Below are 14,930 nucleotides of genomic sequence, written 5' to 3' on the forward strand. Positions count from 1 at the left end.
AAACCCTTTGTTTCATAGGTTCTTTGTCTCACCTTGGAGGTATTTCTTTTACCAGCATGGTCTCACGTAAATATCAATGCATTGTTGATAATTTGTATATAAAATCATATCCCTAACTACACAACTACCTTGCCTTTAAACTGCACTCCTGTTTATATTGTGTGTATGGACTGAAATGCCATGGTCAACAAGCTACATGTACAAGTTACACAGTGTCTGGACACTGAACAGGCATGTAGACAAAGGATCATCGTGAACCTGACTGTATATGTAACTTTTCAGTCTTCCAAAGCAAAACATTGACATACGATAATCTACCCTACCTAACCTTGCCATAATGCAGAGAATAAAACCACCTGGTTATGCTGCTACACAGTCATTTTTTAGGGCTGGAACTGCCTTGTGTCTTTTCACTGGCGGCCATATTGTTTTGATGATGCCAACCCATAATGCATTGGAGCCCCACGATGATTAGGAGCCCCAAATGCATTCTGGGCTTAAGGAGAATCTTATAGAGGACTTCAAAAGTGTAGAATACAGCTTCATCATGGCAAAGATGGTGGAGAAACAGGAAAGAAAGAATGAATGTTAAAACTTAGTCTAGTTTTGTGCGTATAGATTAAAAAGAAGCGTATGATATGTTACTGACTGCTTTTTTTACTTTTTTGTGAACAGTATGACATTATAATGTCACTTGTATGTGCCCTGCAGGGCATAATATTGCTCTATAGGTCAAGTAATTGCGCTACACAGGGACAGTGTAGGGGGTCCATTGTGTAAAATACTGCTGCATGCAACATATACCAGTGGCCAACACGGCAAAACATTGTCTTCCATAAGGTATGTTTAGGGGCCCTATAGGGCATGGGTAAATGCCCTATAGGGAATACAAGTGCCCTATAGGGCATGGTTAAGTACCCTACAGAGTATAATATTGCCCTATAGGGCATGGGTAAGTGCCCTACAGGGTATAATATTGCCCTATAGGGCATGGATAGGGTTGCCCTATAGGGCAAGCCTTGCCCTACTGGTACCCTACTGACGCCCTACAGGATTCAGTTCTGCCCTATAGGGTTTTTTTGTAAGTGAAGTTACGTATGGTATTCGATCTTATCATGGATCTAATTGTTGCATCTCCATAATTGTTGCGATTCATGCATATCTATACGCCCGAGATATTACCTTTTTAAAGTTATTATATTTCTCCAGGGATTGAGCAGGGGATCTTGGTCAGGTCAAAACGCAAGAAATTCTGCGTTTCCCGGACAATTAAGGCTTGATTTTCAATCACACATTTGGAAAAACTCTGAGGGGTGCGGAAACAAATATGTTCGCTATTAAGCGATGCGAGGATAGACGCCTTTGTGCAGTGAACGTGGAACAATCGAACAATACATCCAACTATCAAGTGATCTAGGTATTGATATAGGTACAGGGTATCTCTTTAGGCCTACAACCCGAGCGGGAAATGTAGATAATAAACCATTGTCCTCTCACGTGATGTATCAGAGATTAAAAGACTACCTTCAACATTTAAATATTGATGAAGGGGAAACTCCTCATAGCATACGGTCTGCGTGTGCCATTTCCATGGCTTTAGGGGGTGCAAGTACCCAGGAGGTTATGGATCATGTCGGATGGAAAAGAGAGACAACTGCTAACCATTACATGAAATTGTCAGCCGTGTCTTCTGTTCAACGACCTGATAATTGGCTTGAAGGAATGCTAAAAAATACATGTATACAAAATTTGAACGCTTATGAACACACGGAAACCTTGACCGATTTTACAATTGCCTTTCCTTGAGTATGGGGTGTAACGTATATATGTACAGACAAACTTTACGAACATTAAAGTAGAAATGATTGACATGTTGTTTTTGTATGTGTTTTGGAGTAAGGGTGGGTATGAAGATATAAGTATTGGTAAGGTTTGGAGAGTAGATTTGAATGAGGTTATTAGGATTTCATCAAGCTTGGCGTGGACAACTTTCACATCTCCATTCCAATACTTAATACAATGGTAATATTATTGAGCAGAGTGATAAGGCTTTAAATATTATATTATTAAAAGCGTTAGCACGAAGTTAGCTTATTCCCCCATATGTAAATTAGTAATGAATATACATAAGGTCTAGATATACACATAAACGCATATGCTAAACAGATGACTTTCCTTGGCCATGCCACTGTAGGAGTGGGAAATGGGAGGCCCTTTTCCGGGTAGGCGGTATTTATGGATAATGATGCCCACCCACCCACCCTTGTATTAGTCTGATGGTTTCGCTCAAGTTACCAACTTTCACATCTCGATTCCAATACTTAATACAATGGTAATATTATTGAGCGGAGTGATAAGGCTTTAAATATTATATAATACAAAGGTGTAATGTGCAGTGCTTCTAAAAGTTGCAATTTGACCAAAAGTGAGACATTTTGCATTTTTGACCTAAACCAGCAAAAATTGTCACAAAAATACAATATTATACGTTTTCTCACAATTTCAACGTATTCCACCAAGTTTACCCCTGGGAACATGCATTCCAAGTTTCAAAGCAGTCGGACCAATGATTTCAGAGAAAATGATTTTTACCAAAACTTGGAAAAACTTGCCTAACAAATACAAAATGAAAATTTCACCATAATTTAAAGACACTCACCTGAGGTTGCCCCTAGGTACATGCAGACCAAGTTTCAAATTAATCAGAATTCTTACTTTAGAGAAAATTATTTTTGACCTAAAATGCAAAACAATTGCCCCAAAATACATATATGAAAATTCACCACAATTTGAACAAATCTGATAGCAGTCAACCCTGGGATCAAGCATATCAAGTTTCAAAGCAATTCACCAAGAACTTAGGGAGAAAATGGTTTACTGACCAAAAATGAGGGATATTGCCCAAAAATACAAATATTAAACATAGGGCCAAAGTCCCTGAAGCTACTATAGACATGGATACAAAATTAAGTATTTCCTGACTGTATGAAATTATCTCACTAAGGTCATCCTAGGGACTTGTAAACCAATTAATATTGAAGCTGTCTGACCAGCGGTTTTGAAAAAACAAGCGACCCAACAATTGACAGAGCTCTGCTGTGTTATGTAGAGAATAACCTTTTGAGACACATGTATTGATAAAGAAGGTGGATATCTTTGATAGCTCATTTCAGGATGGCCTGACCAAAACTGGAAAAAATTCCTTAAAAATACAGATTTGCATATTTCATCACAATTTTAACAAATCTAAGTTGGGTTATCCCTAGGGACCTGTATACCAAATAACAAAGCTGTCTGACCAGTGGTTATGAAGAAGATTTTTTACCAAAAACGCCTTTTTTGGTGCTAATTTGCCTATTTTCAACAATACCAAAAAATTAATGGAAATAGTTTCTCAAAATCATATATTTTATCTACACAACAAATATCAAATCAGTAAGTACTGCAGTTCTCAAGATATTTGAGTTGACGGACGCCTCACAAATGGACATACATACATATATGCATACATACAGACTGACGGTGGACGCCGGACGGATACCCATCCCAATAGCTTCTATAGACTATATTAGTCTATAGTAGCTAATAAATGAGAGTTAATTACATTTCTAATTAAAGTATACAAGACTTGCTTATCAAGATTTACGTCATAAAAAAACAGCATATCTGTTAGGTTATAAGGAATCTTCAGCTGGTTTAATCTTTATCAGTATTTTCATCCTATTAAACCAAGCACATTTTAACTTTCAAATTAACATTGCAAATAAAATCTGTGAATAAGTTGAGCCTGTAGGTAATCAAAGAAAGCACGCAGACGAGACAAATGTTTGAAACTTAAGAAGTTCAAGGTCATCAAAAGCATTATAAGGAATCATGTAACACTTTCATTGCACTGTTTACACAGATTGCATAATTGCTATAAATAGCACATGAGGAATCTTACAGCCCAGCTTTACCATAAAAACCCCATCACTTTGACCACTCTTTTAATTGACCACTCTATTTTTTTCCTCAAAAAGTAATTTTATTTTATCCTTACCAAGTCAACCATAAATGGAAATTAGAACTTTCTCTATCTCTATTTATTTGACCACCCTATCATGACAAACTATTATGAGCAATTTCTTTTAGATAACATACAGAGCACAATATATGACGGTTCAGAATATGTCAAAGTTGGGATTCAGCAAAGTTGCCTTTACCCCTTTTCCTGCCAGACAGTAATAACTGTATCACTTCCCCATCAGTCGAGTCAGTAAAAAGCGGTATTGAGCCAAAACATGACGGATTTTCACCCACTTGGCTTGGTATGTTATAGCATCTTTAGTCAAAAAACAAATCAACTTTACAGTATTATATTTTCAACAGGCCTTCAAATGTACATTATTATGTTAAAATACATCATATGGAATACATTTTGTTTCATTAATTTTAACCATCTTGACCTGGTGATGAAATATGGACTTGGCAGGAAAAGGGTTACATGTTTTAATCCTCCAAGATGGTAAGCATTTCACTATGAACTGTCAAAAAAGTTGAACTTTCTAATAATTCTACACTAAAATTATTTTGGCTTTGATGAATTCCTAATTAATTCAATTATCTAAAATCTTATTAATTATTTTTTCCTGGGTGAAGTGATAGGGTTTACACAGAACAAGAATCACATACAATGTAAGTCAAATTTCAACCAAAAATGACAAAAAAATTCCTTAGAAATACACATTTGCATATTTCATCACAATTTGAACAAATCTAAGTTGGGTTATCCCTAGTGGCCTGTATACCAAATAACAAAGCTGTCTGACCAGCGGTTATGAAGAAGAAGATTTTTTACCAAAAACGCCTTTTTTGGCATTAATTTGCCTATTTTCTACAATATCAAAAAATTAAAAAAAAAAGTTTCTCAAATCATATTTTTCATCTACACAACAAATATCAAATCAGTAAGTACTGCGGTTCTCAAGATATTTGAGTGGACGGACGCCTCACAAACGGACATACATACATACATACATACATACATACATACATACATACAGACTGACGGTGGACGCCGGATGGATACCCATCCCAATAGCTTCTATAGACTATAGTCTACAGTAGCTAAAAATACCGTCAAGGACAGTGTGCTCATATTTGGTTTGAATTGGTCCATTTAAGAAATATTACAACCAGAAAAACAAGAACGACAAAAGTAAGTAAGATCTGAAACTTTAGGTACTGGAGGTCAACTTTAGCAACATGCATAGCAGAGGAATGTTTCAACTCAGTCTCCCTTAGTTTGAGCAGGTCTGCCAATATGTAACAATTCATGAACAATTACAGGAAATGACTCATAAGCTGTTTCAGTTACCGCCACCACTCCTACACATAATAGGTTCACTGCATACAAATAGGTTAAAGGTCATAAACCTCTTACTCAGATGTGTGGGCTGTTTCAGTTACTGCCACCACTCCTGCACATTTGCAGGATTTCCCCTTTTTCTTACCTCATTTGCATATTTTTGAAACTGACATGTTCATTTGATAAACGTCACATCTCAACCCCTGGGTCTACCTGTACATCAAATACCAAGATGGTATGTGTGGCTGTTTGGGAGCTTTTGCGTGTGACGGACATACATCCGCACATACCGGTACATACATACATACATACATACATACATACAGACATACAGATGCCACCGACTCACCATATCTCTTTTTGGTATTTATATACATACCAAATATGAGCTAAAAATTCTCACCGCAATTTGAACAAATCTGACAGAAGCCAACCCTAAAATCATGCATACCAAGTTTCAAAGCAATGGGACAAGCACTTTCAGAGAAGACTTTTTCACCAAAAATGGGAAAAATTGCTCCAAAAATACAACTTTGAAAATTTCACCACAATTTAAACAATCTAACTAAGTCGCCATAAAGAACCTGAATACTAAGTTTCAACCAAATCTGGCCTGTGGTTACAGAGCTCTAACAGTTTGCAGGATTTTCATTTTATTTACCTCATTTGCATATTTTGACACTTACATGTTCATTTAACCCTTTGCGACCCAGTGCAGCCTTGTTGCAACATTGTTGCAAAGCCCAGCTGAAAATTTGCATACCAGGGTCCCAAAATCCCAAAACTTTTCAGCATTTTGCACTGCACTGCCACTGTACACACATGAAAATAAGTATTGAATACAGTGCATATTTTTTATGTTTAACCAAATTATTTCTTTTACAGGCAAGATAGGAATTCCTAGAAGCTGCTGAATAAAATTTTTATAACACTAGAGTTTGAGTTTTTTTGTATGGGTGATGAAATTAGTGTGACAGAAATTGATTAAGTTGAATGTTTGAAAATGAAGTGTTTGAACTTCAAAGTGTGCAAAACAAAATTTTTTCGACCGAAAAAATAAATTATGATGGCAATTTTATCATGGAATAAATTATTTTCAAAGTTGGAGTGCTCACAATGCAAACAGCACACGCTCAATTCTTACTTGAGGCTGGAGGGTAACTCACTCCGCGCGTACTAATTTATGAAAATTACAAAGTCAAAGTGAAATTGATGAAAAGCTCATAAACGTTTATGAAGAAGTCTTGTCTAAAAAATTGCCAGTGTCCGATCAGCTGTTCATTAATATTCTGTTCTGTTCAGGGTGAATATAAGTCACAACAAGAGATTAGATTTCAAAGCCGTTCGCGTTCACTGCAAACATTGTTTACATTTTTCGCGGGACACCGGAAATCGCTCAACGTCGCAAAATTGACGCGTGGTACTGTAAGAAACACTCGTTCTTACACAGATAGACGTTACACTGCTTGCAGCCCCACATGGTCTCAACTGGATAGCCTTTTGGTGTTTTCTTGCCAGTTTTACTGCATTGACGACAGCATTTCTTCTTCCATTTGGCGTTCGGAGACAGTACCTCACAGCTGTGGTTAGCGATGTTGTCGATGTTGATGCTGTTCTCAAGCTCCGTAACTTGGCTTTGTGGACCCCGCTTTCGACGACTTGTGAAACCACCGATGAGCTGGCTTGAAAGATCGAGTCGATAATCTTTCTGTCTGTACCTTCGGTTGGGATTTGGAGAATGGGCGATGCTGTACAGGATGAAGGCGTTGATTATCATCCGATCGATGAAAAACCAGAACAGGTACTACCAAAACTTCATGTACTTGTTGTTGATCGGGTAGTACGATGCCATCTGGTCGCTAAAATCTACGCCGCCCATGAAGCTGTTATATTTTCTCACCACTGTTGGTACAAACATCTCCTTTCCCTTTCGCTGAATTTCAACTCCACCGGGATTACAGTTGGTACTCAGCAGTGTTAAATCGCATTTGTCATGCCAGAGTGTCGCTATGATTTCACCACTCTTCCGGTAAACATAGTCGCCTGGTTTCAACTTTGTCGCTGACTTTGACACGGCAGGAGGAAGCCCTTTACTGTTTTTGCGAACAGTGCTGCAGACATACGTACGTCTGTTCAACAAGTCAACGGCCAGACGCAGAGAACTAAAAAAGTTGTCATAATAAAGATGATATCCCATGCCAAAATATCTGCTGGTGAGATCGACAACGACGCTGTAGCCGAGACCGTGTTGAATCTGCTCTCCTTTCCCGGCGTATGGGATCATGCCAAACGTATATCCAGTCCGTGGACATGCAACCGACCAAATTTTAAATCCCCACTTCACGGGCTTCGCAGGCATATACTGGATCATCGGTGACTGTCCGCTAAATTTACACATGGCTTCATCGATTGAAATTTCCCGGAAAGGCATGAACTTCATCGGAAATTTAGAACGAACTACGTCAATTATAGGGCGAACTTTGTAAAGTCGATCTCTGCCGGGATCTTGTCGGTCAGGCTCAGCGTACGGATCATTGACGTGAAAATACTGGTTCAGCTTCATAAACCGGTTTCGCGACATGACTTTCGCCACCCCTGGTACATGGAGACGATCATCTGTTGACTAGAAGTCGCGTATCTCGGGTAAAGAGTGGATACCCATTGAGATAATGACACCAAAATACGCCTTCATTTCATTTCTGTCGACCGGACTCCAATCGGCATCAACTTTCTGTAAGCGATCTTGCTTGAACTGCGCGTATTTGTTGGTCTCACGGACAAGGAGATCCAGAAAATCATCTGTCATGAACAGCCGGAAAAAATCCAGCTGATCGCCTGTACAACCAAGATCGTGGAACGGCCCAGACTCATCACCGTTAAAATTAAATAAAGTCACATCATCGGAATTTTCTGACCACTGCAGATCGGCCACATCAATATCATCAGCGTGAAGATCTTCCAACAGGCATTCGGCAAGCTCAGTTGGGTCGATGTCGCTTCCATTTTCACGCTGATAGGCTTCCCGGCAGTGTTCCCGCTAAGGCTTATTTGCGCGCTAATTGCGCAGTGTCTCCGACTGCCCTCGCAGTGAAATTTCATGTTTTGCGCAACTGTAGTCTCAGTCATTTCAATGGGTATTAGTTTTGGAAACGATAACTCAGGGCGAAATGTGCGATCTCAGCGTAGATTTTACTTCCGCGTTTCGAGTTTAGCGCCCGTTGGCGGCGCAGTTGCCACTTACGTTCATTGTACGTTGTGACATAGCTCAATAAATAAGCATATACATGAATGGACCCAGCTGTGAGGCAATCAGGTATATCTCAAGTTGCGCACCCTCTCGAAACCTTAGAGGGAACACTGCTTCCCAGGCAATATCCGTTCTCAGTTGCTGTTCCGTTATTTCTTCTGTGGTGAAGCCTTCAAAATCACTATCGGAATCGGAATCCCCAAAGAAAATGTCCCAAACCCCATCGTTTCGTACTTCCGGGGTCGACATCCGCAGTTCAAAACAAACTTTTAAATGAATATTCACACATGTAAATCTGGCGCCTGTGTTTGGAAAGATAAGGTCAGGAGGTCGTCTGTCAAGGGGCGGGAAACTAATTGTTTATTCATGAGGGGAGGCGGAAAATGTATTCAATTATTGGTGACGTCGAGATAAGATGTTGTAGAACGTCAGTGATTTATGAGTACTTGTCACGACTAAAAATAACGATGTAATCACTCTGTGTGTAACATAGTAACGTGCAGGCCGTTTCAGGCCTGATTGGGATTTCAATACCGTGTGCGTACGAAGCCGGATCAGGCCTAATCGGGTATTCTGGACTGTGATTGGCTAGGCCGTTTCAGGCCGTACTGGAGCGCAAAGGGTTAAACAAATTCACATCTCCACCCCTGTGCACCTGTACACCAAATAAGATGGTAGGTGCTGCGGTTTCAGAGTTTGATGTGGACGGATATACATACATCCGTACATATATACATACATTTATGTACATATGTATGCATGCATGCATACACACATACAGACATACAGACAGACAGACAGACAGACAGATAGATAGACAGACATACAGATATACTGACAATGCCAACTTACCATATAAGCTGTCTTTGGTATATACCGGTATACATATACCAAATGTGAGCTAAAAGTGTTACACTTACCTTTGTCATTTCAACAAGTCTACATGTCATTACAACTACACCGATTTGATAATGCCAAAGCATTCTCCAGAAATCATTTACAGTATGTGGTAGTGGTCCTTGGGCAGCTATGTAGGCTTTTGTCTCATGATCTAACCCCTGAAACAAAGAATTAAAAACATTTCAGATCTTTATTGTGGGAACTAAAAACAAACAAGCGACCTAATGGCCGATACAGCTGCACTGTGTTATGTAATGAATAACTATTTGTGACACATGTGTTGATGAAGAAAGTGGAATCTTTGATAGCTCATTTCAGTGTGCCCTGACCAAAAAAGTCAAAAATAGCTGCAAAAATACACAGTTGAAGATTTCATCATAATTTGAACATATCAAATTAAGAACTTCCCTGAGAACATGTCAAACAAACCTATTAAATGAACAGTTTTTGAGAAACAAATTTTTGGACCAATATTGGCAAAAATTCTCCCCAAAAATACAAAATCACAGATTTCATCATAGTTTCAACAAAGCACATTAACATAACCTCAAGGAATGTGTATATCAAATATCAAAGCTATCAGACAAGCATGTTTTGAGAAACATGTCACATTTAGATCATCCCTAAAAACATGTCTACTAAAGCTATGAGGCGAGTAGTTTTTTGAGAAAGAAATTTTTTGACCAAAAATGGCAAAAATTGCCCGTAAAATATGAAATTGCAGATTTCTTCATAATTTCAATATATCACATTTAGTTCATCTGTAGGAACCTGTATACCAAATATCAAAGCTATCAGACAAGCAAGTTTTAGATAAACAAATTTGTTAACCAAAAGTGGCAAAAATTCTCCCAAAAGTACAGAATTGTAGATATCATCATAATTTGAATGTATCACATTTTGATTATCCCTATAAACCAAATATAAACCAAATATATACCAAATATAAAAGCTGTCAGACAAGCGACTTTGGTAAAAGAAATTTTTTACAAAAATGACAAAAATTGCTTTACAAATACAAATTGCATATTACGCCACAATTTGAACAAATTTGGAATAAGTCATCCCTAAATACCTACATGCTAAAAATCAAAGCTGTCTGACATGAGTTTTGAAGAAGAAACTTTTAAATATATTTTTTGATCCAAAATGACAAAAATTGCCTTAAAAATACTTATTTCCATATTTCATCGCAATTTGAACAAATCTGAATAAGGTCATCCCTAGGGACCTGCAGCATTCTCACCAGGCCCCGATTCCGTGACATTCTCGCGTATATTTCTGTTTTGTCGCGGTTTTCTGGGCTGTGCGCGCCAAATATTGGCACACATTTGGCCGTATCATGTGTATCCATACAGCCAATACTTCTCACCATGGACGTAAATGATTGACACGAGTAATAACACTTCCTGGTTGAAACTGAGGCAATCTGGAAACAATGCCCGTCAGAGGGCGTACTTAAACCACAGTCACTTGTGATTCTATACACGATGGCCACTGTGTGGTATGCATTATGTATACCACACAGCGGACATTGTGCGTTGAACCACAAGAGACTGTGGTACTGACACACTGAACCTGTTCGTGTTACATATGTCCACGGAATTTTTAGAACCCAGAGCCTAGTAGAGGTGTCTAGGCATGATCAATATTCTCATAGACTACGACAATAATAATCCAAACTACATAAGCACAAGAATGTAAAGCTTGTACATGCCTAAGGAATTACATGAACACTTTTCGAAAAAAACGAACTAGAAGCTGTTCGCATGATACCGTGGGTTCCACATGGCAACCAGGGTATGGAGGACAGGCGCGACGTTATAATGTTTGTGCCGTTCAGTCGATTTTTGCTCTCGAAAATAACAAAGCTTTGTTTGAGATAATTTTTTAGGTCTTTGCCATGTTTGAAATCGTGTATAAACTTCGCGGGAGGTACGTGTTGTGCGATGTCATCAGGCATGTGCTCCGTTCCTCACCCACGCGACCGAGTAACTACGACTGGAAATCATTGACAACTTGCCAACTGCCGATTGATGATATTATTCCAAAAGTAGTTCAGAAGTTTAAACGTGGAATAGTTGGAGAAAAGTTCTCTTATTTTGCAAAAAATTATCAATTCTTGGCTTGTGCATGTGATAAGTACTTATTCTTTGCGAACTCATGCGTGAGAACATGAACGTCTTTTTTTACGTCCATGCTTCGATCAATTGGCAAAACTGGTAGCCTTGGCTGGCGACCGAAATTTCACGTTAAAATGTTATGATTATTTACAAACATCGTTGGGATATGTTTCCTAATCTAAATAGATGCCATAGCACTGATTTGGCCTGTTCCTTCTGCTGAGTGTGACAGAAATCAACTTGGTGCTGAACGGCTGGACACTCTAGCAACTATTATAGTAGTCTGAAAGGAGGGTACTTCATTTGCATGCATAATTAGGGATTTAGTTCAAATTCGAACAGCGCCCTCTAGCCAGTGAGTGACGGTTATGGCATTTTTCGCCAGAATTTTATCCGCAGATATCTCAGCCTTCGTTTAGCATCCGTCCTGTTTCCAGTTTGCGGCTGAATTGTACTCTTAGTTAGTGTTCGCCGATGATTTTTTATGGGGTTTTATCGATTCGTTTTTGCGTTAGCCTTATTTTCATGGTTTTCGAGCGACCGAAAATGCCGTTCACTAAACACTGCCGCAAAAGCATATCCAAAGTCAAATTTCCATGAGAAGTAGGGAGGGGACGTATCTTGAGTAGGTCCATACGATCTGAAAAAATCTCAGTGGCTTAAGCCTCCGTTTTTGAAATAAGTCTCGTTGAAGTTGACTATGCAGCGACGTTCATGTGTTAAATCTAACATGGCGACCTACAGCGCAGCGTGAGTGTACACGTAAACTCTTTCAGCTCTTTCTCGGTCCTCACCGGCTAACTTGGCAGATTTTTTCGGTTCTGTTTATGTTTTCAATGATTGTGACGAGGAAGCAAGACTGCAAGCTTGTGTTACCTCACTGGCCAAAACAATCTGCCTGGCTGGCTTCTCGGTAAAGTCGTGGACAGTGCAAATGGGAAAAAAAAAACACTACGGTGACAGAAGGGCTACGTTTATCACTGTCTGCGGCCATACACGTAGTATAGTGGTAGACACCCGTCGTACTGACTAGCAGTGCTGTTTCGCACAGTCCCTCCACCAAGGAGGGACCGTGTGTTTTGTTTATGAGTGATTTTTTCCGTTTTCGCATTCTAGTAGCTAGCAAGCATACAAAAACTGTAGGAATTAACATCGACTGCAAAAAATCACCGTTGATAAATACGGCTACTCTGTATCCCGCACACGAGTACGTGAATATAGATGCGGCTAGAATGATAGCCGGTAAACAGCTGCACGTTGCGGCCATCCCTGCTAGCATTACCGTGCGTGCTCAAACTACACTGGCACATTTTATAACTCATGTAACTAGCAAAAAATTTTTTTAAGTATTGATGGTCAGAATGTGACATTAATTAAATACTTTATTTATATATAACATCAGTGACCCGAGATTATAGGAGTAAACTTTGAAAAAAATGAAAGATTAATCGTGTAACACCCGCGCCGTGTGAACTACAAGTGGTTTGGTCGCGGTAAACAGCGTTGAGTGTACGTAGCGTAACGGGTGTTCGTATACTCATAGACCCTCGAGATCTACGTATACAGCGATATGGTAACTGCATGCCAACATTCAACACTGCCGCAAATACATGTCCATGGTCGCACGGTCATGAAAATTTCACCAAATGTTGATAATAGTTAAATGAATATTTTCTGAAATTTTCGGCTTGGCTTAAGACCTCTAAGGTCATTATCGAGCTGTTTTACGAAAAAGGTGAAGTTTACTTCCGCATTTGGCGGGTCGACGTCGCCACCCACTTTGTGGCGATTTCAATAAAATCTTCTCAACTTTTGTGAGTTTACCCAAGGAAAACAGATCATTAGTATGTATGCTACAACTGAAAGCAAAAATTATAGTTCTAGCTATTGTACGTTTTGCTGCACGTCGATATTTAAAGACCACCCTTTCGCCGTATTTTATCCCTCACTGCAGTGGCGGTCAGCGTAACGAAAACGAGGCTCTCTAACACGAACTTTTATGCAAATTTCATAGGCTCCTTTCAGACTGGTAGAGGGCCCCAAAATGGAAAAGTTCAACTTTATCAGTGCACTTTCACACTGGAAAGAACAAAAGTCCCAATATCAGTTGATGTGTTTACCGAGTGTTTATAACAAGCGACCTAGCGGCCGATATAGCTCCGCTGTGTTTTATAGAGAATAACTATTTTTGACACATGTTGATGAAGAAGGTGGAAATCTTTGATAGCTCAATGCAGTGGCCAGAAAAAATGGCTAAAATAAGCTGCAAAACTACACAATTGAAGATTTCATCATACTTTGAATGTATCACATTGGATCATCCCCAAGAACATGTCAACCAAAGTTATCTGATGAGTAATTTTTGAGAATAAATGTTTTGTCCAAAAATGGCAACAATTGCCCCCAAAAATAAAAATTGCAGATTTCATCATAATTTCAAAAGATCAAATTTAGTTCATCTATAGAAACCTGTATGCCAAATTTCAAAGCTGTTAGACAAGTACTTTTTGAGAAACGCATTTTTTGACCAAAAATGGGAAAAATTGCCCCAAAAATTCAAAATTGCAGATTTCATCATTATTTCAATAAATATCACTTAGTTCATCAGAAATTCAATATATATTACTCAGCTCATCTGTAGAAACCTGTATACCAAATTTCAAAGCTATCAGACCAGTGCTTTTTGAGAAACACAGGTTTTGACCAAAAATGGCAACTATTGCCCCAAAATTACAAAATTGCAGATTTCATCATAATTTCAATAACTATCATTTAGTTCATCTGTAGAAACCTGTACACCAAATTTCAAAGCTATCAGATGAGTAGTTTTGGAAATACACATTTTTTGACCAAAAATGGCAAAAGTTGCCCCAAAAATACAAAATTACAGATTTCATCAGAAATTCAATATATATTACTAAGCTCATCTGTAGAAACCTGTATACCAAATTACAAAACTATCAGACCAGTACTTTTAGAGAAACACATGTTTTGACCAAAAATGGCAAAAATTGCCCCAAAATTACAAAATTGTAGATTTCATCATAATTTCAACAAATATCATTTAGTTCATCTGTAGAAACCTGTACACCAAATTTCAAAGCTATCAGATGAGTAGTTTTGGAAATACACATTTTTTGACCAAAAATGGCAAAAATTGCCCCAAAAATACAAAATTACAGATTTCATCAGAAATTCAATACATATTACTAAGCTCATCGATAGAAACCTGTATACCAAATTTCAAAACTATCAGACCAGTACTTTTTGAGAAATATATTTTTTGACCAAAAATGGCAAAATTTGCCTTAAA

The 14,930-nt window shown here is 38.5% G+C and overlaps 1 protein-coding gene across 4 annotated transcripts in view; it reads right to left on the bottom strand.

Annotated features, from left to right (window-relative positions):
- The window catches only part of LOC139127976 (tyrosine-protein phosphatase non-receptor type 12-like), a 338,072-nt gene that overhangs the window by 276,808 nt on the left and 46,334 nt on the right, over positions 1 to 14,930 (bottom strand). For all 4 annotated transcript variants that reach the window (XM_070693830.1, XM_070693828.1, XM_070693829.1 and 1 more), the window contains exon 4: positions 9,515 to 9,652. In XM_070693830.1, the coding sequence (XP_070549931.1) occupies positions 9,515 to 9,652 (138 nt within the window). The remainder of the gene's footprint in view (positions 1 to 9,514; positions 9,653 to 14,930) is intronic.

This window comes from Ptychodera flava, unplaced genomic scaffold (genome assembly GCF_041260155.1).
Source record: "Ptychodera flava strain L36383 unplaced genomic scaffold, AS_Pfla_20210202 Scaffold_40__1_contigs__length_1388640_pilon, whole genome shotgun sequence".
In the NCBI taxonomy this organism is placed as follows: domain Eukaryota; kingdom Metazoa; phylum Hemichordata; class Enteropneusta; family Ptychoderidae; genus Ptychodera; species Ptychodera flava.